Genomic DNA, 25,883 nt, shown 5'->3' with positions numbered 1-25,883 from the left:
CAGGACGTCCTTTCCTGGTGGGTTAGGCCAGGAGTGGGAGTATGATTTCATGCGGTGTTTGTGAGGGGTCCTGTTATGTGACAACGTTTTATGTTGGGTTTGTTGTGGTTTTACTTATGTCTTGTTGGTTATGTACTTTTTCCAAAAAGCAAATTGTTTGTGGTATGGGTTTGTCTTTCGACTTTTTTGTGTTTTATTATTTCTTTCTAAGACTTTGTAATAGTCTTCAAAAGAATAAATTATCCAGTTTTAAACTGGGTTAATCCGGTTTGGGTACCGTTGGTTTCCTTTTCTAAGTCATGCTGTTATTCTATGATTTGTGGTATTTAGTAAGCTGCGTTGGTTAGTTTTGTTTAGTATATGATTCCTTTCCAACCGGGTTAAAGGAAAGTTTGAAACATGTTATTGTATGTTAGAGTTGTTGAGTGTGAAAACTTGAAACTGAAATTCATTATTTTAAACAATTCATCGTGGGCGAGCTGTGCGAGTGTGGATAGAATTTCTGTGCGAATGAATGAAAATATCAAAAGGTTAGTACTGCAATTGCATTTTATTAATTTACTACATAGAATTTAGAAATTTACTGCTAGTTATGGGGGAATTTTAAGATACAAATTTTCATCATATGTAGATTTACTGCTTTTGGGGGGAAATTTTATAAATTAATTTACTGCATTGGTATTATATTTATGTAATTGTTGGTGCAAAAGTTGAATAGGGTCTTAAACAGTTTTGAAGAAGTTTGCTATTTTTTATTTTTCTTTTGTGAATTTTTCAGATGATCTAGGATGAAGGCTAAAAATCTAAAGAAAACATGAATAAAGAATGGTGAGTTTTTAATACTGTAATTAATTAGTAATATTTACTTAATTCATACTTACCTGTTAGTCGTCGGGGAAAAAACCGTGGGGGAAGATGTCGTGAATTAGTTCTGAAGTTGTTAGTAGTTTAGCTAAGATGCGGATGATATTTTTAGTTTGAAGCAGTGGCCAAAGCAATTGAAGTGCCTTAATAGTGGTTAGTTCTTCAGTGCCTACTGCAAACTCATAAGGTGTGTTTTGGATTAAGTTATATAATTTGTGGTTAAATTTAGTGTTGTGGATGAATTCTAAAATTGGGATTTCTATAGGTTGTAGGAATTCGTGCGGGATAAGGAAGGGTCGGGATTCTTCGGCGTTGAAGGTCTTGGTGATGGGGCAGAAAATGTACATTTGGGTTATGGGGTCATAATTACGAAGAATACCATGGAGGTTAGTGTCTTTAATACAATATGTGAAATTTAGGAAATATGGTGAAGTGTATTTTGAATTGATGAATTGGAAACGATGGTGTGGTTGTCTAGAGGGTGTGTGGAGGACAAAGTGATTTTGGATGAAACGATAGTAACTGTATGTATGTGTTTGTTTAGTGCGCAACATAATATCGTGTGAGCAGTGTAAATCTCTTTCGTGTGGTGCAAAGAAATGAAAGGTTAGTGAAAATATTTGGAAGCGTTCTTTAAAACTTTCGTATGCTTGTGTGTCTGTTAGTGCTTCTGAAATAATGTGATCAAACTTGCGGTCGAAGATGTTTAGTGTAAATATATATGGTGTCTTGATGAAAAATTTCTCGGTGATTTGTGGATTAGCGAAGCGATCGTCGTCTAAGAATTGATCTTGGTTAGCTCTAATGATGTTGTGATCGTAGTATTCTAGCGTATATTCATTAGCTCTAGGTGCAGTGTGTATTTTTAGTGATTTTTTATATCCAACGTAAGTAAACTGTCTAGCGGTTAGTGGTGTAGTTAGTCGATATAGCATGTCTTTGTTTCGGTCTATATCGATGGAAGTGCTGGATAAAGGTAAGCAAAGAGGGTTAGTGAAATGATAGTATGAGGTCCAAGAGAGAGTGGGCATTAAAACGTATTCATCTACAAAGTTGCGTGTTTCGTTAGCGTCGTGAGGGGTGTTTAAGGTGTATTGTGGAAATGAGGGTAAAGTGATAGCTAAAAATTCTTTAGTGTTAGTATGCTGGGGGTGGTTGATGTATTCACGGGCTGTTCCTGGTTTTGCTGGGAAAGGATGGTTGGGGAATTTTCTTTTAAAAGTGCGGTAAGCTCTATTAGTGTTTAGTGAAGATATAGTGGATGTGGATGATGGTGTTAATGATTCAGTATAATTTGAAGAGGGTGTAGGGGGATTGGATGAATTTGTAGTGGAGGAGATTTGGTTTATGGTCGGGGTGTTAAGGTGGTAGGGTTGCTGTTGGAGGGTAATAAAATTATCTAGCTCTGGGGAGATTCGGGGGGTGTCTGGAGAATGAGATGATTGGTCAGATTGGTATGAGGAGTAGGTTGGGGTAACTTGGGAAGCATAAGAGGGTGTCGGAGTGATTGGGTCAGGGTTATTGGACAATATGGGTTGAAAAGGAGGTTGAGAAAAATTAGAAGGGTTATGAAAATTATTGGATGGGGATGGTTCTGAGTCGGCAAATTCATCGGGGGTTTCAATATTCGGGTTATTTAGCTGTGAGATGGAGTATAAAACTGAAATATGTGAGTTAGTGTCGGAATTCATGCCTGATGTTGCATTGCTAGATGGAAAATCGGGTGGCGGAAAAGCAAAAAGTGGTATGATTGGGATTGAAGAGGTAAGATTGGTTGGATGGGAATTTGATCGGTGTAGTGATCCAAGTTGGCGGCTCATCGTGGGCTAAAAAAATTATTATTTTGAGATTGAAAAGCGGTGGTATGGGGCTGTTCAATAATTTGTTCATAAGTATTATCATCTTGTGATTGATGTGTCATTATATGTTGGACGGGACTTTGTGATGTATTGAGTCGAAAATTTGGATTATGTGTGATTGCTAAATTTCGAAAATTTCGTGGGACTAGGGATAGTGGATGGTTATTTGGTAGGGGTGGTAATTGTGGTGCCGTTGGCTGTGTGTCGACATTGTTATGTTCTTCGTCGTATGTATTTTGTCGTGTTGTTATTTTTGTGTTATATTCTTTTATTTGTGCGTCTAAAAGAATTTTGTTTATAGATGTAGAAAAGATTCCAAAAAATCCTGCAAAGAGTATGCGTGCTACGCTTGCTTGTCTGTTTACTTGTGTGTGTATAGCACATGTGTTGTAGATTCCTTTTAAGAGTGAGAAAAGAAATCCAATAAAGTTAAACATTGCGTATAAAATAGTCAATTTTTCTAAGATGTAGTAGGGCCATCCTAGAAAATCTAGGATCTCATTTTTGAGTGTAACAAAGCTAAAAATGTTAATTGGTGATATATCTTGGGGACGGTATTTTTCGCCGTTTAGATATATATAATCTTTAATGTCTTTAAAATATCCGCTATAGTCTTGGGTGTAGATATCGGCAAATCCTGCGGTTTCTGCAAGTTTGCGTAAATTTTGGTCTATTGATTGTCTTTGTATAGTGTCCATTTGTGTTAATAATTCTTGGAATTGTTGTGTTCTAATGTGATGTTGAATATCTGATTTTGAATAGATTCCTATTGATTGTAAGTCTATATTTGGGTTTCGAGCGATAGCGCGAATGCTTTCTGGTGAAAATTTTTTGAGTGATTGCATTAATGTGGGATATGGAGTGAGAAGATAATATTTATTTTCATCAGGGTTTAGTTGTACTACATTGTGGCTATTTTCTGATCCACATGGGACTGCGGTATCCCAGAAATAGGTTCTTCGTGAAAGTGTATCCACGAAATGTACTTTATTCTTATAAAAGATAGGGATTCTTTTATAACATCGTTTATCTTCAAAAACGTATAGTGGTGATACTTTTTTGGTACAAGTATAAAACCATAAGATGTTTCCTTCGTAGTCTAAAAAATTTGATCTATTTCCTGATAATAAGTATCCTGCATAGGGTATTTTTAATACTGCTAGTGCAAGTGATTGTAATATTTGTGTCCGTTCTAATTCGCATAGTTGGTGTAGTGTTTCTAATTCGGAGAGTGACATTTCTTGAAAAATGCGGCTAATTGTATAGTCTAGTTTCATATCTAAATGAATATCATAATGGATATTACCGAAATATGTAGTATTCATTAGTGACAATTCTTGTAAGCGTGTGCTTCTGGTGTCATAAGGTTTTAGATGTCCACCAGGTTGTCCGTTACTTTTTTCAAAATTAACTGGTATATAGGATGTTCCTTCGTTTAGAGGATGACCTGTGGCATATGGGTCGATTTTTACTTTTCCAGTGGTCATGTCGAATCCTTTTTCGTATTCAACTAATATTTCAGAGTATTGTGTTCTGTGAAGTGGATTCCTGTATTTACATGCAAGTTCTGTTTCTTGATATATTTGAAAACGTGTCAATTTATTTTCTATATTGTCTATGTTTCTAAAATCGGAACTTAGTTTGCGTGATGGATGGACTTGTTCATATGGAATTGATTGTATAAAATATTTTTCGTGAAATTTTATCATACGAGCGTGTATTTTTGCTACTTGAAATGTTGTACATGTATCTTCGGGGAACCAAACAATTGTTGCTTGTGTTCTTGTTGTAGGGTCGCAATATCCTTGATCATTTTTACAAGGTAGTCGGATTCCTTGATAGATCATTGTATTATCAGATAAATCTCGTGTGAGTTGTATTTTTTCGAGTTGTATTTTCCAATCGAAAAACATTATTTCTTGGTATCCTTTATTTTTCGTGTCTGCTTTGCAGTTTGATGGGTTATTTATACCAATGTGTGGTATCCAATGTTTATCATGTAGGTCATAGGTTAATCGTCCGTGTGCGCCGTTATACGGGTATTTTTCGTCTAGTTTTATATGTCCTTGGTGTCTTTCAAGTTGTGATTGGTGTACAGAGTCTGAAAAAACTTGAAAATTAACTAATTTTCTTTGGGAGTTTTTATTTTGTGTGATGTTTAGTCTAAGTAATTCATTTTTACAATCGTCGGGATTGAGATGTAAAAGGCGTTCTATATTACTTTGATAGAATGATTCATGGTCAAGTCGGTTTTTGTTTCCGTTCGAGACTTGTGAACAATGTACTTTCTTTTCGGAAAATGTCGCTGTGAATTTATAACCTGTAACTGTTGTTGCTCGGGCTTTTGAATAGAGTGTTGCTATTATATCTGTGGTTTCTATAGCTTGTGGTTCTGTTTCACATTGTGATACTTGATTTATTGCATATTTGTGTAGTGTTTTTTGTTCATTTTCTTCGCAATCGTAATGTGTTACTAATAAATCTTGTGGTCCTGTACGAGGGGAAGGGTTTATGTTTTGATTTGAGGTTACTAGAAAAAGGAGTTGGAGAAAAATTAATAATTTTAGAATATACATGTGTATGATAATCCTGAGTATGGGTTATAAAATGTAATGTAACCAATTGTGTTTTTGGTATATCTGTCGTATTTATATATTACTTCAGTAGTTATAAACGGTGGTGGTAGTGATTGAGCTGTTATGTTAGGTGGATTTAATGGGTAGGGATGTTGGGTAATGTTATTTAAATTAACTGTGATTTCAAACTTTAATTGTAAACTGTTTTGTTGGAGTATTTGAATATTGTGATCACGGATATCGTTGTGAATATCTTGGCGATATTGTAATCTATTAAGTGCCCAGTTATGAAGGCGGTTACTTTCTTGATGTTGTCCAAATAATGGTGGAGGTGCTGTGAATGTATTCCAATCTAGTCTTAAAGGAATATTTATTGATGATTGTTCTCGATATCTGGCGTCGAGATTATTTGGAAAATTTAAGTTAAAGGGTGGTGGTGAAAATTGGCTTATTGATGGTGTTGATGGTAGTGATAATGTTTCTGGTAGTGATGAGGATGTTGTTGTATCCGTAGAAATATCTATGGGGTCATTGACTAAATTTGGTTCACCTTGTGTAAATGAATGTGTAGTCCAATATGGCAGTCGTGATGTTAGGTTTGGGGGGTTAAAAGGATTTTCTCGTGCTTGTTCAGATGTTGGTGTTGAACCTAAGTAGTCTGAAGGTAGACTTGAAGTACTTCGTTGTGAAAAAAGTGTAGGAGTTTCTGGTGTGATACCAGTGGTGTTTTCTGGAGTGGTTTGTGATGGGGATTGAGGTATATCAAAATGAACTCGGGGAGTTTGAAAATTTCTATTTCGTCGAGGATGTATAATTTGTCTATTTATTTCTGTTGTGTTTTGGTTTTGGCTAAGGTTTCGTATTCTACTTAGTTCTTGTGGTAGTGTTGGGTAAAGATTGTATGTTGGTTCACTTAGGGATGCTTGTCGTTGAACTGGTTCTAGTGGTTCAGATAAACGAGCGTGCCGTTCTTCAAAAGTGTATGGATTGTCTTGAAAAGAAATTCGTGTAGATGTTTGAGGATTTTGAGTAGTTGAAGGTGGTGTTGGATTATCTTGGGATGATGTCGGTGAAGACTGATTCTGTGACTGTTGGGTAGCAATTTTTGATGGATTTTTGAATTTTTACTTTAGTGGGAAGGTTTATGTTTATTATAATATTCTTCCAAAAAAATAATTAGAAAAATTGTTGCTAGGGCAAATGTGATGATTGCTTTCTTTATACATTTACATATTGTCAAAATGAGGGATGATAAAAATGTTATGAAAATTACAAACAATAAAAAAATATCAGTTCTACTGAAAATTGTTCGTATCATTTAGACAAGTTGTTAAAATCGTACCTGTGGATATATTCAAGGGTTTTGGAAAGTTGGAGGAATAGTTCGAGTATAGTGTAGAAAATTAAAAAAATGTTACAAAAAATGATTAAGATTATTAGAAAAGATTCAAGTATATCAAAAAGAAATATTATAAAGGCTTCAAGTATTGAAAAAAAATGTTTAAAATCTATAAGTATTTGAGCAACTGTTTGAGAGAAAAGCATTTAAGAAATGATCTCTTGGTCGAATATTTTTTGCTGTTTGAGGCGATTTTCTAGTGTGGTCGAATTATTTATTAGTTTTTTGACAAGTGGGTTGAGTTTTGTAAAAAATTGTTGGGGGCAATTTTCATGGTGACTGGGAGGTCGTCTTTTTCTTTATTTTTGTTTGTCAAATGATCCGGGGTATGGTGAGATTTTTATACTTTAGGCTAATTAAAATCTTCATTTTGTTACTTTAGGCTAAGTTATCAAATTTGTTTTGGGGGTATTCGTGGTCTGAGTTGGGGAAATATTGTTGATCTTTGGGTTATTAGATAGGGGAGGGGTACGGTATTATGGTGATATTTATTTTAGCTGTCAAGTTGGAGTGGTTTGCTTATTTTTGACCTGGAGGTTGTAAAGTTATAGTTAGAGATGTGCCTGGAGTTCTAGATTATTCGTCTAATTGATCTTTGTTTGAGTTAGAGAAAGTGGCGGATTGGATGAATCCTATTGGTCTATTTTGAACTAGAATTATTGCGTACTTGTGAGCATGTTATTTTGAAAAAATGAAATGAAAAATGTTACGGAGGTTTCAAGATTGTGAAGTATAAAATCTTAAAATTACTTTTTAAATTCTACTTTCTTTAATATTTTAGATTGGGGGATGAACATTTTGTAGTTTTTACGTGGTTGATTTCGGAGTCTTGATGTTTTTCTATGTTCTGATTTGTCTATTTCTTCTTGGGGTATTATTTGTTCTGTCATTTTTCTATTTTTTCTTGGTTTTGGAGGTTCTTTATGGTTTTGCGTATTGTTTTTGGTGGCGGTTGGTTTCGTGTTTTGATTTTCGGTGGGGTTATCATTTTGTTCTGTGTTTTTCAGATGTGGTTCATTTTGAATGATTTTTAATCCTGTGAAAGAATATAATTGAGTTAATTCGCGGAGTGCGTATTCTTTTGGGTAATAAGGTAATAGGTTGTTTCGATGTTGAACAATTTCTTTTTTGTTTGAGTCGGTAATTTTATATGTGACATCAGTGGGTTTTGCAATTATTTGGTAGGGTCCTTTTCGGAGGGGTTGTAATTTTTTAGAAATTCCTTTTTGAGTATTAAAATTAGGTATTAAAACAAATGTTCCAATTTTTAAATCGGAAGCTGGTGTAAAACGTGAAATGATTTGGTCATTTATGTTTTGTCTTTGTAATAACTTTTTCGTTATTTTTTGGTAAATTTCATTGTGTTTCTTATCTCTATTTAAAATCCATTCGGTGTGTGTACCGGAGGCTAATTTAAGAATTTGTGGGTGATGAAAATGATCTTCATCGTGCGTATGTAATGGGAGGTTATAACAAATTGAGTCTTTATTTGGTTGACAATAACCTTGTGCGTTTTTATGGGAATTTGCTGTAAACATTATTGGTTTGCGTGGCTTTTGGTTAAAAACCATTTCGTATGGTGACATTCCTAAAGTTGTCGTAATTTGTGAATTATATGCTAAGGGAAATAATTTTACATCTGCTGACCATTCGGTATATTTTGTATCATTTCCGTTGATGATACATCTAAGATATTCTTGTAATGAACGGTTCATACCTTCGACTAAGCCGTTTGTCCAAGGTGCATGAGATGTACGTGGTTTGTGTTTAATGTTGTATAAATGACATAGTGTTATTATTTCATTATTTATGAATTCTGTACCGTTGTCTGTAACTAAAATTTCTGGTAGTCCGAATTTTGCTATCCAGTGTTCATAGAGTGTTGTGTAAGCGTAATAAGCGTTACAATGGGGTACTGGGTTAAGTGCTACATAATGTGTAAATGCGTCAACAATTACCATAATGTAGGAGTTTCCTTCTGATGAGGGTGAAATTGGTCCTTTAGTATCAAATGAGATACGATGATTAAAGTACAAACTTTGTCCTTTAAAATCTTGTTTTTGTGCTATTTGTTTTTGATTTGGGTAAGGTTTATTTAGTTGACATACTATACAGTCATTGCATAGTACTTTTATCCAGATTGGTGCATTTGGGAAGTAAAAATTTTGTATAAAATTTGAATATGTTTTTTCTGATCCAGAGTGTCCTTTAATATTTTGTGTGTGTGAAATATTAAAAGCTATAAGAATCATACTTATAGGGAGACATGGAACTGTAGATTCATTCATGTTATACTCTAAAAGGTCTGTGTTTTCGTTAATTGTTGTGTTGTTAAATTTGCGAAAGTATCGGAGGAGTGTTTTGTTTCCTAGAATGGTTGAATCTGCTTTGATAGGTTTAGTTTTATATTTGTGCCATGATTTCAGTTGTCTAATTACTGGGTCAAGGTTTTGATATTGTTTCAGTGTTGAAATTGTAATTGTTTCTGTTGGGGGGAGAAAAATGTTTTCGATTTCTAATTTAGATAAGGGTATTGTATCAAGTGGGTCATGGAGGTCAAAAACTTGATTTATTGTGTATTTTGAATCATTTGTTTGTGGTCCTGATAAATTTATTTTATCAGTTAAATCTTCTTTTTCAATTAGTGGAAAATGGTCTTTTTTAGGCGGGTGTTGTTTTGTTCGTTTTTGTTGGGTGTTATTTTTTATCCATTGAGAATATGGGATTGGTTTGAAAGTTGATGTTCCAAGTAGGTCAACTTCATAATGATTATTTTGACAATCTAAATAAAGTGGGAAATGTTGTAAATTATTTATTTGTGATTGTTCAATATCAGTTTTTACTGCATATTTGCATTCTAATCGAGGTGATGTTTCGTTTTCTGCAAGGTAGAATTTTATATTTTTGGGTATTTCAACTGTTGTTTTTCGTGTAAGTAATTCAGGTGGTGTATTTCGACTTAAGGTGTCTGGTAATGCAAGATTTTTTCCTGCAGTCCAAACTATATGTAAGTTTGGAAATTTCATTAGAATTAGTTGAAATCTGTAAACTCGGTGGTTTGGGTTAGATTTCTGTGTGAAAAGAAAAATGATTGGTTTGTGGTCTGTGAATAAAACTGTGGGATGTTTTGATCCAAGTATCAGAAATTCATATTCTGTCAGTGTATATATTATGGCTGTACATTCTCTCATTAGAGTTGAGAGTCGTAGCTCTGCTTGAGTGAATAATCGGGAATTTGCTGATATCAGGTTCATTTTATTTGTACCATTATGTGATTGTAATAGTGCTGCGCCGATGCCAAAGTTCGAAGCATCGCACATTGCATAAAATGGTTGATCAGGGTCTGGGATTGTATTTGAAATTTGTTCGGTTAAAAGTTTCTTTATTTCTTCGAATCGTGCTTGATGTTCTGTATTCCATTCAAAATTATTTTGTTGTCTAAGGATGTTGTAAAATGGTCGTAGATATAATTGCATTTTATAAACATATTTACTTAAAAAGTTTAACATTCCAAGAAATTCTTGGATTTTCTTTTTATTTGTTGGTGGTTGAAGTTTTTGAATAGCGTCAATGCGTGATTTCAGTGGAGTTATTGTTTTTCTTTCTATGTTATGTCCTAAGAATTTAACTCTTGTCAAAAAGAAGTGTGATTTATCGGGGGCGGCCTTCAGATTTTCGTTCTGAAGTATTTGATGATATTTTTCTAAAACTTTGAACATTTCGTCTTTTGTTTGTGATTGCATAAAAACATCGTCTAAATAGGTGATTGCGTTTTTCTTGAGTATTAGTGGTCTAAAAATTTTGCTCATAAAAGCTGAAAATGCTGCTGGTCCTATGGATATTCCATAGAATAAGCGGTTAAATTCGTATTGTTGGTTTCCGATAACAAATTGTGTTAAACGTCGTGATTGTTCATCTAGTGGCATTTGATTGTATGCACTATTCATATCGGCGGTTGTAAAGTATTTGCCGTTTATTTTTGTTAAAATAACTTGTATTGGTTCAATGGGCCAATTACATTTTGATTCATCTATGAGTGAATTGAGGTATCTAGCGTCGAGAACGATTTTTAATGATTCTCCTTTAGCTAGAATGATAACGGGGTTGATGAATGTGTTGCCTTTTGGTTGTTCTTCTTTATTAACTGGTGATATAATGTTGTATTGTTCTAAAATATCGAGTAATCTGTTTACTTTATCATGTAAGTGAATTGGTACTTTACTTGCTCTCTGTTTTTTGAAAACTGCGTCTGGTTTTAATGGGAGATGTAGTGATGAACTGATTTTGCCAACATCGAATTTTGATGTTGCATAGACTGATGAATATTTAATTAGCTGTTTGGCTAACTTTTCGAATTCGTCTTGTGTTATTTGTGAATGTTGGAAATTAAACATTGTTAAAAATTTTTGTTGGTCCTCTGTGTAGTTACTGATGTTGAATGTAGGTTTGAAATATGGAGTTTTTGTGAAATAATCCGTATTTCTGTTTTCGTTACTTATTATATTATTTATAGATAATTCTTCATTAAGAATTGTAGATTGGCAAATATCTAGTAATTGGAGTATATTATTTACGCGATAGGCTTTTTCATGTATTGGTGATATTGTAGCGTTGGTTTCACAATATCCTAAAAGTCCTAAAGGTAATGTTACTTGGTAAGGTGTGTTGTTATATACATGTAAGGAAATAATATCTGAATTCGAATTTTTCAAATATTTTATTGATGAGATTGTGATTTTGAAAAATTTATGAATAGGTTTGAATTCAAAATCTGACATATAAAATTTTTGTTTGTTTTGTTCTTTATCATATTGGTGAACTTGTTTGATTGAAAAATTATAGATGTTTCCTGATAGTGGTTTCAGGTGTTTTCTTTGTTGGTTATATATTGGATAAAATTTTGAAAAGAATGGTGGTTGTTTGTTTAATCTTTGAAAAAATGTTAGGGATGTTTCTTTTGTTTTTGTATATTTATCTTTGATTAATATTTTACTATTTAGGATGTTAATTGTTGGTATATACTTCGAAATAAATGGTATTCCAATGATATTATATTTAATATCAGTGATATGGAATATTTGTTTAAATGGCTTGTTTAAAATTTTGCTTTGTTCCATTGTTCTGGTGGGGAGGAGAAATAATTGTATTTTTCCGTAGTTTATCAATGTTGATCCTTGTGCTGTTGCTAGTTTGCTGGAGGTTTCAAGAGGTGTTAGCTTTGGATGTAAAGTTTTTATTTCATTCCATGTGGGGATGTTTATTATGTTTGATTCTGCTCCTGAATCAATTAAAAAATCTATTTCAAGGTCTGGTGGTTGAAATTCTTTATTTCTTGGGCTTTCTAAGAGAAATGGTATTGTCCAGATTTTTTCTTTGGGTTGTTCTTTTTGTATATTTTGGTAGATGTGGTTTGTATTCAAGCATTTTGTTTTGACATTTTGATTGGGTTGTTCTGTAGTATTTTTTGCATTTGTTTCTTGCGTTGTTGGTGTGGAATTTATGGGTGTAGTGTAATAATTTTGAAGAAATTCTGATTGATTTTCATATATATGTGATGGAAAGGGTTGTTCATATATGACAGATTCATAGTCATTTTCGACTTTTATCATATTGATAGCAAGAGTGTTTTCAGTATCACTTTCTGAATCTGATGATGTACAGTTTATTTGATTGAGTTGTAACGTATCAGTTACTGTGTCATCAATACCTGGGGGGTCTGATGTTGTTTCTGGGTTAGATTGTACTTGATTGATTTGTCTTTGATGTTTAGGTGTACTGCTTCTATGACGATTATTAGAGTTATTATAGTTATTATTATTCCGGTGTGGTGATTGGGAATAATTTCTATAACGATTATTATAACTTGGGTGTCGATTTTGTGAATTATTTCGCGATCTGTTTTGGTAATTATTGTTTGGTCTGTTATAGTTCGATCTATTATATGAGTTATTCCTTGATTGACTGTTCGGGTAATTCTGGTTTCGGTTGTTTGAATAACTTCTATTTCGATTATAGGAGTAGTTTCTATTCCTATTGTATGATGAATTTCGTGATTGGTTGTTTGGATAGTAGTTATTTCTTGATTGGGAATTAGATCTAGAAACAAATCGTTGTGTATTTGAATTTGATCTGGAGTAGTTATTTCTACTATTTGGTCTATTGTAGTGATTTTGTGATGAATTATACGCGTTTCTTCGTTCTGGTGATCTTCCTCTATAACTTGAGTTATATGGGGATTGATTTCTTGTATAATTTGTATTGTTCGGGAGTGGTTTTCCTGAACTGTTGTTGCTGTGAACTGTTTTGTTCGGTAAATTTTGATCTTTTTTCATGTATTGGTAGAATGATTTATTTGGTTCTTTGTATTTTTGAGGTTTATTTTGACTATCTTGCTGTTTTTGTTTACATTCGGAAATACTATGTCCGTATCGTCGGCAATAATTACACCATTTTTTGAAAGATGGTTTGCCTTTAAAGTTCGGGTTCTTTTCGTAAATATTGAGTATTTCAGTGATTTTTTCAACGAGGTCTGTTTCTGATTCCTGTATATTATTTATATTAGTGGGAGTCGTTTCAATTCTGTTAACGTATTGTAATTTCAGATTTTCCGTTTCTTCTAGTTTCATCGTGATTTCTGCTTGTTCTAGTTTGTCTACTAGTTTTCGAAAATCTAAATCGTGTTCTCGAATTGAAGAAGGATGGGATGCTCTCTTTTTTATTGCTATTTTCCTTAATTGTGGTGTTAAGGTCATCATTAAGATTTCTGTCATCTTTGTGTTTTTATAGTCATGTGTATTTAGTGAATATGCTTTTCGAACTAGTGTTTCGATTCGTACTGCTATTTGCTTGATGGTTTCGTTTGGTAATCTGCGAATTTCATTACATAAAACTCTTTGTTGTTGTTTGTTTCTTTCAGAGTCAAACATTTTTGAAAATTCTTGTGTAAATCTTTTCCAGTTTGATTTTATTTCTAGAGGTAGTACTGAAAACCATTTTTGGGCTGCGCCATCTAAGGTTGTTTGTATCAACGCTGTGCGTCGATGTATCCAGTTTTGATGTAGTGGCGTATTAATTGGTTCAGGTCCTATGTTTAAAATCAAATTTGCTGTTACTGCATTTAAGTAATCTTCTACAGAGTATTCAGGGTCTGTTCCTGTGAAAACCATTAAAGGTTTGTTTGATGTTATTGATGATCCACCCATTAGGTATGGATTCATTGTCATTTGTAATGATTCTGCTGCATTTGGCATTTGAGAAAAATTTGAAAGTTGGTTTCTTGTTATTTCATGTTGTTGGAGATAATATGGGAGTGGTATTTCATTTTGCATTTGTGATGCTTGATACGAGTGTGCAGTCATTGGATTTTGTTGTTGAATTGGTTGTTGATGTTGTGCATCTATTGATTGTGGAGAAAAATTTCTATGATTTGTACGTGTTCTCTGTATTCCTTGTCTACGATATTCTTGAGTATTTGGTGCAAATATATCTGGTTGTAAGAAATCGTCATCTGAGGATAAATAATCCATTTGATAAGATGTTTGTTTTTTATTTTTATTCTGTTGAAAAAATGGGTAATTTTCACTGCGATCCTGTGGAGGATTTGGTTGAAAATTTTTGGAATTATATTGGGCCGTTGGGTTATCCCAGTTTCGAGGTTTTGTATATTGATTAAAATTCCTTTGTGGTTGATAATTTGTTTTTGATGGATGTGTATAATTATAATTATGGTCTGCAAAGTTGTTTCTAGTGAATGTTTTGCGTGGTTTTGATGGTATTGTCATGGGTCTGTATGTTTGGTAATCCATATGTGAATATTTAGGGGCAACCGAAGGTTTAACGGTTGATTGTAAGGTTACCTGTGTTTGTGAAGGATTTGTATTTCTTGGTGTTGTTAAATTTGGGCGTATTGGTGAAATACTTTGTTGTGTAGTTGTTGTGTGTACAATTTCTTCATTTATGAAGTGTGATGGTGTCTGGATATCTTGTTGAGTAAGATTCCTAGTTCCATTGAGGTTTTCGTTGTGTATGACTGTAGAGTTTAAACTATTATTTTGTGTATCGGGTAAAAATGTATTATAGTTTAATGGTGTTGCATCAATTGTTAATGGTATTACTCTTACATAATCTCTTATGTAAGATATTGTACCTATTGCTTGACTTGAGATTGATTCTGGAAAGCTTATAAATGCGGGATGAGACCATTCGGGGTCCCAAACATAATCTGATTGTTCTGTGATAGCGGTATCATCGTTCGAATTTTGGGGTCTAAAATTTTTTCTTGCTTGTGCAATTAAATCAATATTGTGTGTGAAATAATCTATTATGAACCATGCCAAAATTTTTTGTAAATCGTGTTTGGTATGTTGTGAAACGTCATCTTTCGTGGAATTTTCTTTAATGATGTTTAAATAACTAGAGAGTAGTGTAATTTCATGTCGTACTTTCAAATGTTTAGATGTTTCTGTCGGTGAGACATTTGTTAGTGGGATTTCGTTTTCTAATATCGAAATATAACTATATATTATTGCGAAAACTTCATTGGTGAATATGGAGTTTGCTCTTTGTGAGTTATGATATTGGATGCTTTTTATATATTCTGAAAAAACTTTTGAAAATTCTAAATCAAGATCGTCTGTTTGAATAGTATATGTTCTATTATTATGGTTTGGGGAAGTGAATTCTATAGAGTAGATTCCATACTGTTGTGTTATGTTGCATATATCTTTTAGATAGTGATCTATGATTTGTCTTTTGATTTTTACATCGGGGAACTCTGTTTTACATGGACTGATTCCGGGTTCAAATAAATTTACGAGTAAATTTTGACAAAATATGTGTTGTCCTCTATCAGTATCTGCGTCTACTATAAAAGGAAAGATTTCATCATCATCTGGAGTTTCGTCACCTGGGGTGTGTGTTGAACTCATTTTTCCGTTCGATGACTGTTAATATGTAATTATTGATGTGTCGAATTGGTTGATTCCAATTGTATAAATGTACTGGTTTGTGTTTATACTGCTTTTTTATTCTTCCTTTTCCTCTTTGTGATGAATTTGAAGTTGTTTCTGAGTCAGAAAAATATAATTGATCGTGTTGTGGGTAATTTTTATCTATTGATTCTTTTAATTTGTAAAGTTCGTCTAAACTGTTGGTTTCTGATTCTGAAAATGCGTTTCGATTTTTTGAAAATCTTTTTCGTGTTATTTGTCTTTGTTTAGTTATTATTTTCCTCTTTAGTGTTTGTCGTTTTGTGCGAATGTATCCAACTGTTTGTGTATGAGGTGTGATTACAAGGTCGTATTTTTTGTTATCTATTTCACAATTGTGTAAAATGATTGTTTGTTTATTTCCTAGGTTTTTAAATGACATAAGGTTTAGAATGACGGATGCAAAGGTTGTTAAATGATTTCTATTTTCTTAAACTGTTAGTTCTTACGATTTTTTGGTTAGCTTAACCTGGGTCTATTTGTTCAGGGTTGGAGAGAAAAGTATATCGATTCCGAAGAATGATTTTTTACTTTCTCGTGGCTAGTATAAGTTAAGGTGTTAACTTACTTAATCTTACTTAGGGGTAGTGATTGTGTTCAAGGGTTGGAGAATAGTAAATCGATCCACAAGGTTCAGGTATAATTAGAACGCGAGTAGTTCGTTAGATACTATTTTAAACTTACTAAGTCTAAGATTTATCCTGGGTCTGGTAAGAGGGGGGGTCAAGTGAAGGATGAATAACCGAAGTTCTTCACTGTTTATCCTAATTTGAATGATTAGTTTTGTTTAAAAATTTCTATTAGTCTTGGGTCTTTAGAAAGGGTTGGGTAGTGAATCGACGTTTGAGGTCGTTAGACACTAATTAAGTGGGTGGGGGAGAACAAAATTGTTCTGTTTGATCCAAGGATAAGCCTTGATGATCAAATTTAAAATTTAATTAAGTAGAAAATGATTTAAGATCCAAGGATAAGCCTTGATGATCTGGTTTTAAAATTAAGTGAATTTAAGTTTTAATAAAGTTTTAAATGTGTGTAAAGGAAAGATTTAGTGTTTTATGGTGTTAGTGAGTTGATGATTGCTGTTATGTTTTAGATGATGAAGCTGGAACAACAGGATGATTTATGATTACTAACCATTTATTGTCATGCTACTAATTTTTATTTTTATTTTCCAATAAATATTTTTCAAACATGTTTTGTATACTGCTGCAGAGTTTTAGGAAAACGATCTAAGATCTTTTTATCAATCGTTATTGTATAATATTAATTTTGTTTAGCGCCTGAAATGATTTTGAAGATTAACTTCAAGGTTTTATGTTTGCAAATGGAAATCTAAATTCATTGCAAGTAGTATTCGAAATATAAAAGTTTGTTCTGGCTTTTGCCGAACTATCATATAACTATACGGCAAGTTTCTACTTTGTCGTATGTCGTCTTTGGTTCGAGGTCTTCTTCCAATTCCGGGTAGTTCTATTATGGTTCGGAATATTGGCTCTGATCTATTGAGTCGGAGAGACATTTCAATTAAATTATTGTCGTATAACATTTTTTAAATGTTTTTGTCTAATTTCTAATCTAATTTTGGTTAATTCTAATCTAGTAAGGTCTTGTTCGAGACTTATGGTCGCACCAGATGAGTTAGGACCGAAGTGTAACTCATAGAGTAATTTCGGATAGGGTACACCGTCTGCTCGTCACGCTATCTTATTTTCGGCCGGATAGATTCGTGCAACTTCTTAGTCTAATACCGATCCTAATCTTACTCTTATACTATCTAGTCTCAGGTTGTTTAACTAGTCTCTGCTAGGCTCAATAGATCTAGGGTATACTGGTTTATTGCGGCTGCTGAAGTGCTCGGGAGAGTCCAACTAATTTCTAAGTTAAATTCAAATCTCTCTGGTGCTGAAATTACAAGTAACTTCAGCACTTACAAATAAGTGGGTTGTTAGTTAGATGGATCATGATTGGTTAATATTAAATACTTTACATTGGTAAAACATTTAATTTATCCAATCATAAAATATAGTTTAGATCAGGTTCCAGTTAGTAGATTTTTTGTTCTTTCGTCAAAGTTTGAAGAATCTTCGTATTTCTGTCGACAAAGTGCTCCGTCGACAAAGGGCTCCGTCGTCAAAGGATTTTTATTTAATTTCAACGCAAACTGAGAAATAAAAAAAAGGTCAGACAGGGCCGAGAAATATATCACTTCAAAAGCAGTTGCAGTCGTGACTTCTATCGATATTATGAAAACTCTAAATTTTTTCATATTTAGAGCGAATGAAGCCACTGAGTAGAAACTAAAATTTAAATTTGCGTAAACCTTGTTTTTGAAGTGTCCTTTAGCCCTTCCGGCACCAAAAATTTCATCAGCTCAATCATCAGCTCAATCTTGAAATGGGAATTTTTTCGGAATGCATTATAAGCCGGCTCATTTGCGACAAAAATGTTTTAACATGATACCTGATTCAGTCCATCTACAGTTTTTTTGTGCAATACCGAACTTTTTTATGCAGAGAGTGATACTTCTTCTTTCCGATTCCTGAAAAAGTGAGTCGCAATTTTTGTTTTGCGCAAAAAAATAACGGTGTATCATTTACTTAGAGGTAAAGATTATGGTTCCGACTTTCGAAGATTTCCCGCTTGTTAACTAAAAATTTTTTATGGAGTTTTCCACAAGCATTGTTCGCACAATCAGCCGAAAGGCATTATTCAGTTGAGCTTAATTATGAAAAGATATTTCACCTCTGATTTTTTTAAAGTAAAATTACGAGGTTTTAAAGATTGCAAATTTGGCCAATTTGGGACAATTAACGGGCGTAGGTGGAAGTTTAGTCCGTCTTATAAATCATTCAAATTGGTGAAAGCAGGCTATTTGTCATATTTGCCATACGTTACTGGTAGCAAACTCTATCACTTTACAATCTTTATGGCGAGTGGGGTGATAATTTTCAGAAAAACCTCGAAAATTTTCTTAAATTTCTTTCCTTTGTTTTATGAAAATTTCATTGTTTTATTAGGCAAACACTGATCCATATAGTTTAAAAAGTAGTCAAAACATTCAAAGCTTTGCCCTCATACAAGCAGTTTTGTTCAATTTCAAGCAATCCGGATCAATTTTTTTTCAACTCTGCTAGTATGAAACTTGAAAACTTGGAAAATTTATAAGTTCAGGCCAATCAAGACTGCTAGTATATCAGTTCAAAGCTCTGGATATTCCGACTTCCCTTAGATTGGTCTCGAAAAGGTTTTGATAAAAGAAAATATTGAAAACTATAAATTTTGGACAATATAAATTAAGTGTACAAATATTAGTCGTACAAAATTAATGCGACCACTGAGCTATCATCAAAATAAATTGGAACAATTTTGTTGTGCGGGATTGCTCGCCACTCATAAATAGATCGCGTTGAGCTTTCAGCAACATGAATTAAATCTTGAAAGTGCGCATAAATTATTCGCGCAAAAGTAGTTTTTTTTTAAATTAGTGCAATGCATAGCCTTTTGGAGAAATTTTTTTTTCCACATGATGATACGGTATCTTCGTTTAGATATTAGTTTTTTGTTAGGAACTATTACTTCGATTGCCAAAAGCTGACTGATTAAGAAATAAACCACATCAAGCATGAATATTCCGTTTGCTTCAAAATTCGGATCAAGAAGTGGAAGACCCGTAATCTATTATATAGCTTTATCAGCTACAAGGCAGCAGGTTCGTAAAAAATGAAAAAAAAAAAAGTGGAATATTTTAATAATGCTTACTGGAAATGATAACAGTTCTCGAAATTTAGGTGTGCTGACTCAAATTATACAATAAAACTAACTTGTGAGAACAAAATTAAGTGATTTCTTGATGGTTTTTCGATAAAGTCTTTTATAATAGTATGGCTATACTCAGCATCAAAGTTTTAACTTGTGAGAGCGTTGACACTTTTGGCAAAACACGGTTTTGACAGTCAAAAACCTGTCATTCAAGTTCGGGCAAGGCCATTTTTTGAATATTTTTGAATTCGTTTTGTTCGAACGCAGTTACGCAGGTCTGTCTATTTTATGTTATTTCAAGTTTGGCTCACATTTGTGATTTTATAAAGGAAACGACTTTGCGGGGTGCGTGAGATTGAAACTGCGCCAAACCCGTTGTAACGTTCGAGTATTTTTGTGCGTTTACCCTCGGCTATACTTTCGTGGAACAATATGCAACTATAGTTCAACATATTGCCATTACATTTTTGTACGTTGATTGTTAACTTGTTTATTGCTTTCTATAAGTCATTTGTTTTTCACAATTGAGAACATCCTATGCCTCCAAAGCCGGATGAATCGGAGCAAATTTAACGAGGGGCCTTCCTAATTGGCCCGATAAGGTCCTAACAATTGCTGAACGCTGTTAATTGACCTGTAGGATAGTGCACAGGAAGGGGTTGCTGCGATGGGCCATCAAACCTAGATCACCGTTCCGAATCAACATGCCATTTTGAGCGCTTTTTTAAGGAAGGGACGTACGCCTTCAGCCAGCGCTGTTAATTGGTTTTGTGTAAGTTTCTACTCCTACATAGCGTTTCGGTGATCGAAGTTTGATCACATTTCAGTAACGAAAAACTAGCAAAAGAAGAAATGCTTAAGCATTGAAGATTCCAACTCAGTTGAATCGGTACCAACAGGAGTTTCACGACGGGCGTTTGACGATTACTCCACTAAAAAAAAAACTTGGTAGACATTACATTATCCGTTAACTTGCGAGTACCGATGACTACTGCGAATTAACCTTTGAAACTGCTTACTAACCTTTCTCAAGACGCAAAATGATGCGGCGCGCTAGTAATGTTGTAATAATTTCCCCATTTAAATCATTTTGCACTAAAAATGAGGGAGCCTGTCTGTTTCAAAATTTTACGCAAAGCAAGAGTTCTTTCTCCGTTCTAACGAAATTGGTTTCGTTGTCTGGCCACAAAACACTTGGCATACAATGGCGGGCAAAAATTTTTAAATCCCCATGATGCATGAGCCGGTGTTCATGGTCGGAACAATTTAAGTTCGATGTGTACGGCACAGGTAGTCATTCAGGTAAACAGAAAAGTCCATCTCTTCTCACAACTGGGTGAAAATTAACGCAAATTGGACCAAAATATCCTCCCCGCATTTACTCAATGGCCGTTGGCGGCAGCCAAGCTGCTCGACAAGGATGTTTGAAATCATAGGAAGTAAACGGTTTGTCTTGCGTTTTCTGCAAACAAAGATACATCTTTCAATTGCACGTACAATTGCTCGCAGGAGTAACAAGACAAATCCCATATGTACTATGGACCGCAAATAAAGCAGGTTTTGATGGCTTTAGGCAAAGTACAGAGGCCTCAGAAACAGTTTCACCACAAAATGATGAGAATCCAAGATGATGCGATGCGTTTCAAAACTTGTTTCGGCTCAGCGTTGAATCCGTCCAGTGGAACAAATAATAACATTGAGGCCAATAAACGGTGAAAAACCTGCAATGCGACTAGCCGTTTTTACGGAGTTGCTGGTTTTCGGCAATAACCTCAACAAAAAGCAAACGTGTCGCTGCAGTTTCATAAAACTAATAAACTTCTTCCAAATAATTACGGACTCTGACCACTTTGAAAAACTCGTGAGCGCATAAGTTAAATTGTCTATGATGTCGTCCACAGATTTGATTAGAGGATTTTAGTAACAGCATCTTGATTCGGTTTGAAGGGCCACTCATTGCCTAGTAGAAAGCTTAGACCCCTGAATTAAAAGCTTTTGTTCAGGCATTCCGCCAATAATCAGCGTGTCCCACTGTTCGCTTGGAATCAATGATTCACTCCTTAATTGTGCGTGCTCCTTTATTTAACAAACACGGTTTGCACGATAGCCGACATCTTTTTGACATATTGAAGCCATTGTAACACCGCTTTTTGAATCTTGAATCAAGCTTTATGTAAACTTCCTCCAAACATGAAGGAATCTTGATCGTTGTAGACGGTCAGCGACAATTGGTATTGCCCTAAAATCCTTAAAATCAACGATTGGATGAAAGAAGGCCAAAACGCATGAGCATAAGAAATAATTTTTTTGTAAGACAAAGAACAAAAAACGCGGAGAAAAATTATGTTTTTCCTGTCTCCAAGCAGGCCAATTGTTTCCTAATTGCCCGAAGGCTAGGAAATGCACCAAATCTGGGTATCAACAGGCGCACAAGTTCCCTCTGCAATATGCAGACCGCATTGTCCTGCTTGAAATTAAAAAATCTATCTCGAAACAAAAAAAGTCTTCTACCGGAAACTCTCCGGAAAAAAATTCATCGCCTTCTTGTTCCATATCCGCTCAGATTGTTAAAGGTCTTCTTCAGGATATTGAGCTAAGTGGGTCGTCGAAGTCAGAAACCGATAACGCTCTCATTTAGTGTCAATCCACGAGCAATTACTCTTGGGTTTCCGCTAGCTTGACCCGCCGTCTGAACTTTTCAGGGAAAAAAGTTGATTTGACCCTAAGTAGTTTCAATTAAGCGGATATCATTTCGACTGAGTAAGCCGAGGTCACCTTATCCATCGATTAAATTAACACTGAATTTTTTTCAACTTCTACCGTTTACATGAAAAATAAAATTAAAGTAGGGTCTCAAAAGGTTTATGTTCCGGCCCTTTAAGAAATTTAACCATACTTGGAATGAAGAAAGCCAGTTTAGTATAGCCCTTTGGACATCGAAATGGTAAATTGTCAGGATGTTTATCACCAGATAGGCCCATTCGATTATTTTCAAGATGCAGAAAGGAAAACTCGAATGGCTCTTCTTCTGCCGGTATGATGGGTTTTGAGTGACCCTACTCACCTCATTGTCTGGTTGTTATCAAGAGCAACGCCGATGAATTAGAACTTGTTAGTCAACCGTGGTTTGAGAAAACTATGGCATATAGAAGCAAGCTGATGTTCGCTGTGGTGCAGCCGATCAGGGAAAGAATAACCTTCTTGTATCAAAAACATACCATGATGATGAACGTTACTGGATAGGAATGATATGGGCCGATGACAGCAATTCTCTACCCAAAAACTACGACTCAGCGCTTGCACAGTTCAAGACGCTTGAAAAAATGCTCAACCAAAATAGTGGTTTAGAGAGTAGTTACAATGAGACAATAAAAGAAGAGCTCGTTAACAGTTTTGTCATTCCGGTTAAACGGACTTTTTAATTAAAAGTTTTGTTTCAACGGACTTCGACCCGATCCGCTTGGTAAGTTCCTACGCAATAAGTGCCTCCTGCAGCTTAAGGACATTTGGCGCATAACTGGGCAACAGTATGATGATCCCTTACTATAAGCACCTCGGAATCAGTTCATTGAGTGGCATTCAAGCCTATTTGTCGTAGGAAAGTTAGTCATTTTGCGGTGCTACTTCAGTATTCCATTTGATCAATGTGAGCTTCATATTTTCGGGTATAGCTCGCAAGATGTATTTTGCGCGGCTGGTTAACTTCGTGCTCGAATTAATTAGAATAAAAAAGCCAAACTCGCATTTAGGTTTGGTAGAGCAAGGGTAGCACCAATGAAGGCTATGTACATTCCAAAGCTGCCATCTCGGTTGAAGGAAGATATACTGCGGGAACTTTCAATTAAGGTAACCAGCACATTTTTGTTGACCAATATCACCACGGTGTTACATTATGTTGCCAACTGTCATCACAAACCGTGTTTGTGAAATTAGGGAACTCGCCACTGTGAATAATTGGTTCCATCTGAAAAGTGGAGATAGTCCCGCGGACACTGGGTCGCGAGCAAGATCGGCGGAATGCCTGAAAGAACGATTTTGGGGCAGGGGTCCAAGCTTCCTACTAGGCAATGAGTGGCCTTTCAAACCGAATCAGGATGTTGTTACTAATATCAAGCGATTCCGCGGGAAGACGAAAACAAGCGATTCCGCGGGAATACCGCCTAAACATTTTGTCCGGCCGAATCGCTTCTGACTGAGAACGACCAACTCCAATTTGGCATACACGTAACATGGGATAGTATCATTGCATGTTACTCACCGTTCTATGGTCCCGATGTTTTCATTTTTTTCCACTGGACGAATTCAACGCTTAGCCGAAACAAGATTCGAAAATAGGCAGCCTATCTTGGATTCTAGTCGTTTGTTGAAGCAATCAACATTTGCGTTAATTGCGGTCCATAATACATATGGGATTTGTGTTGCTAGGTCTGCGAGTGAGTCTCCTGACAATTGAAAGATTTGATCGCTTGGTTATCGCCGACGGCCATTCAGTAAATTTGGGTTGGTTATTTTAAATCCATTTTACGTGACTGTTTGCCGCAGTAGTGAGAAGAGATGAGCTTTTCTGTTTATCTGTATGATAACCTGCGCTATTCACATCCAAAAAGTTCCCTCTATGGTTACCGGCTCATGCGACATGGGATTTCAAAGATTTATTGCCCACCGTTGTATGCCATGTGTTTCTTGTTGACCCGCCCCACTCTTGGAAATATCATTGCATGAAACTAATTACCTTTATTTTTTTTAGATATTTTGGGAAACTAAGATCATCAAAAACCCACTAACGCAACCAATATTTGGTTTATATCTATTCAGTACAAAGACGCATTAGCGAAGTAAGGGTTGAACAGTAGAAAAACTATTTCGTTGGTTTCCACTGGTTTTAGCATGAATGTTATTATAATGTTGCGTTAGCAATGTCACCCAGTATATAAAATTGTCAACTCACAGTTTGTCATGAACAAGACAGCAATATGAACAATAAGAATAGCCAGTGGCAGTGAAAGTAGCCCAGAATGTTGCGACTATATTGCTACAAAACTAAAAAAATACATTATGGTTTATGGGGCTTAAATCATTCGAGGTGAGTTTTTGTATAAAAATCCAAAAACTCGCGGAAGCTCAAGTGAAGTAAAAATATTTTTTCACAGAGGAAAAGTTCTGCCTAAAAATCTTCTTACAAAATATTGAAACTGTAAATAATTGTTTTCCACTCATTACATAATTCTCCTGATTGTTAGTTGGTTATAACAGCATTATCAGCTTTTATCTTTTCTCAATTACCTCCCCATCGTAAAATTGTAAAATAAATTAGCTTATAAAATGTTCATACGGAAATTTGCACATTAGAAAAGTTGTAAAAGTGACACAGTTTTTGCAGTTGTGAACATCAAAAGTCATTTTAAACAGGCAACCTCCTTCGAGGTCATATTGTGTTTTCACAAAACTGCAAGTTTCCAATTTCAAAACTGATTGGTCAATAGTTACATGTGCATTGCTTTGAGGCCATAGTCATTCCTTCACATGGGTATTTTCTGTTATGCGGCCCACAGTTCATCTTTCTGATATTTCGGAAATTGGATCACAATCTTTGAACCTGATTGGTTGAAATTAACTACCTCGAAAAAAATCTTAAACTTTTCTTCAGAAATCATACGTCATATAATGCTTTGGTAATTTTGATAATAATGTCTTTAGAGATCTGTGGGTCGAAGCGAACTCTGGACGAGGCGCAACTGGGTTCGATCCTCTGTGACCACTTCAACCACAGACTCTACATATGTAGAGTAGACCTCGACAAAGTGAGTGCTGTTGTTCACAGAAAAGAACAACTGATTAAGAATTACATTCAATTTTCTAAAATGTCTCTAAATGTCTTCAAACATGACGAATTTTTCAGAAAGATACGACAAACAAGTTTGAAAACTGTGTAGTGACAAACAAGTTTGAAAAAAGGTTGAAGTTGCATCAAGTCAGAACCTGTGACAAACAAATTAAGTCACAACAATTATAATCGATGCAACTTTTTTTCAAACTTATTCGTCATAACTTCTTTTTCGTTCATCAGGGCATCTTGAACAAGTTGAAAATGCTAAGGTTAGATTTCAAGATAAACGCAATTTATATTTAAGATTCCAATGACTAAATTGCTCTCTTATTTAGCTCTTTTCCACTACCCCCACCACTCACACCCTCCTTCCCCCGGCACACCTTTGAAGTTTTCTATTTTTTAAAGTTGTTATAGGTGTCATTGTGTCTAAATGAGTGATGTTGTGATGTAAATTATGAAAACAAATCTGTTCATAATTGTTACTTTGTTTTCTGACGATGTTAAAGTACTTTTTCAAAATTGAATTTCAAAGTTGTGAGGGGGGGGGGGCATTGAATTGAGGTGGGGGCGTTTGAGTACTATATTCTGATTGGCTGGAAAATTTTTCAA

General features: G+C 34.7%; 1 protein-coding gene across 1 annotated transcript in view; it reads left to right on the top strand.

Moving 5' to 3' along the window:
• LOC134846290 (uncharacterized) overlaps window positions 1-25,883 on the top strand; it is a 64,667-nt gene that overhangs the window by 7,281 nt on the left and 31,503 nt on the right. Inside the window, exon 5 of the mRNA XM_063863582.1 lies at window positions 25,142-25,245. Coding sequence (XP_063719652.1) covers window positions 25,142-25,245 — 104 coding nt within the window. The remainder of the gene's footprint in view (window positions 1-25,141; window positions 25,246-25,883) is intronic.

This window comes from Symsagittifera roscoffensis, chromosome 5 (assembly GCF_963678635.1).
Source record: "Symsagittifera roscoffensis chromosome 5, txSymRosc1.1, whole genome shotgun sequence".
Classification (NCBI taxonomy): domain Eukaryota; kingdom Metazoa; phylum Xenacoelomorpha; order Acoela; family Convolutidae; genus Symsagittifera; species Symsagittifera roscoffensis.
The sequence above is the reverse complement of the archived record's forward strand: the minus strand, read 5'-3'. Positions and strand labels throughout refer to the sequence as shown.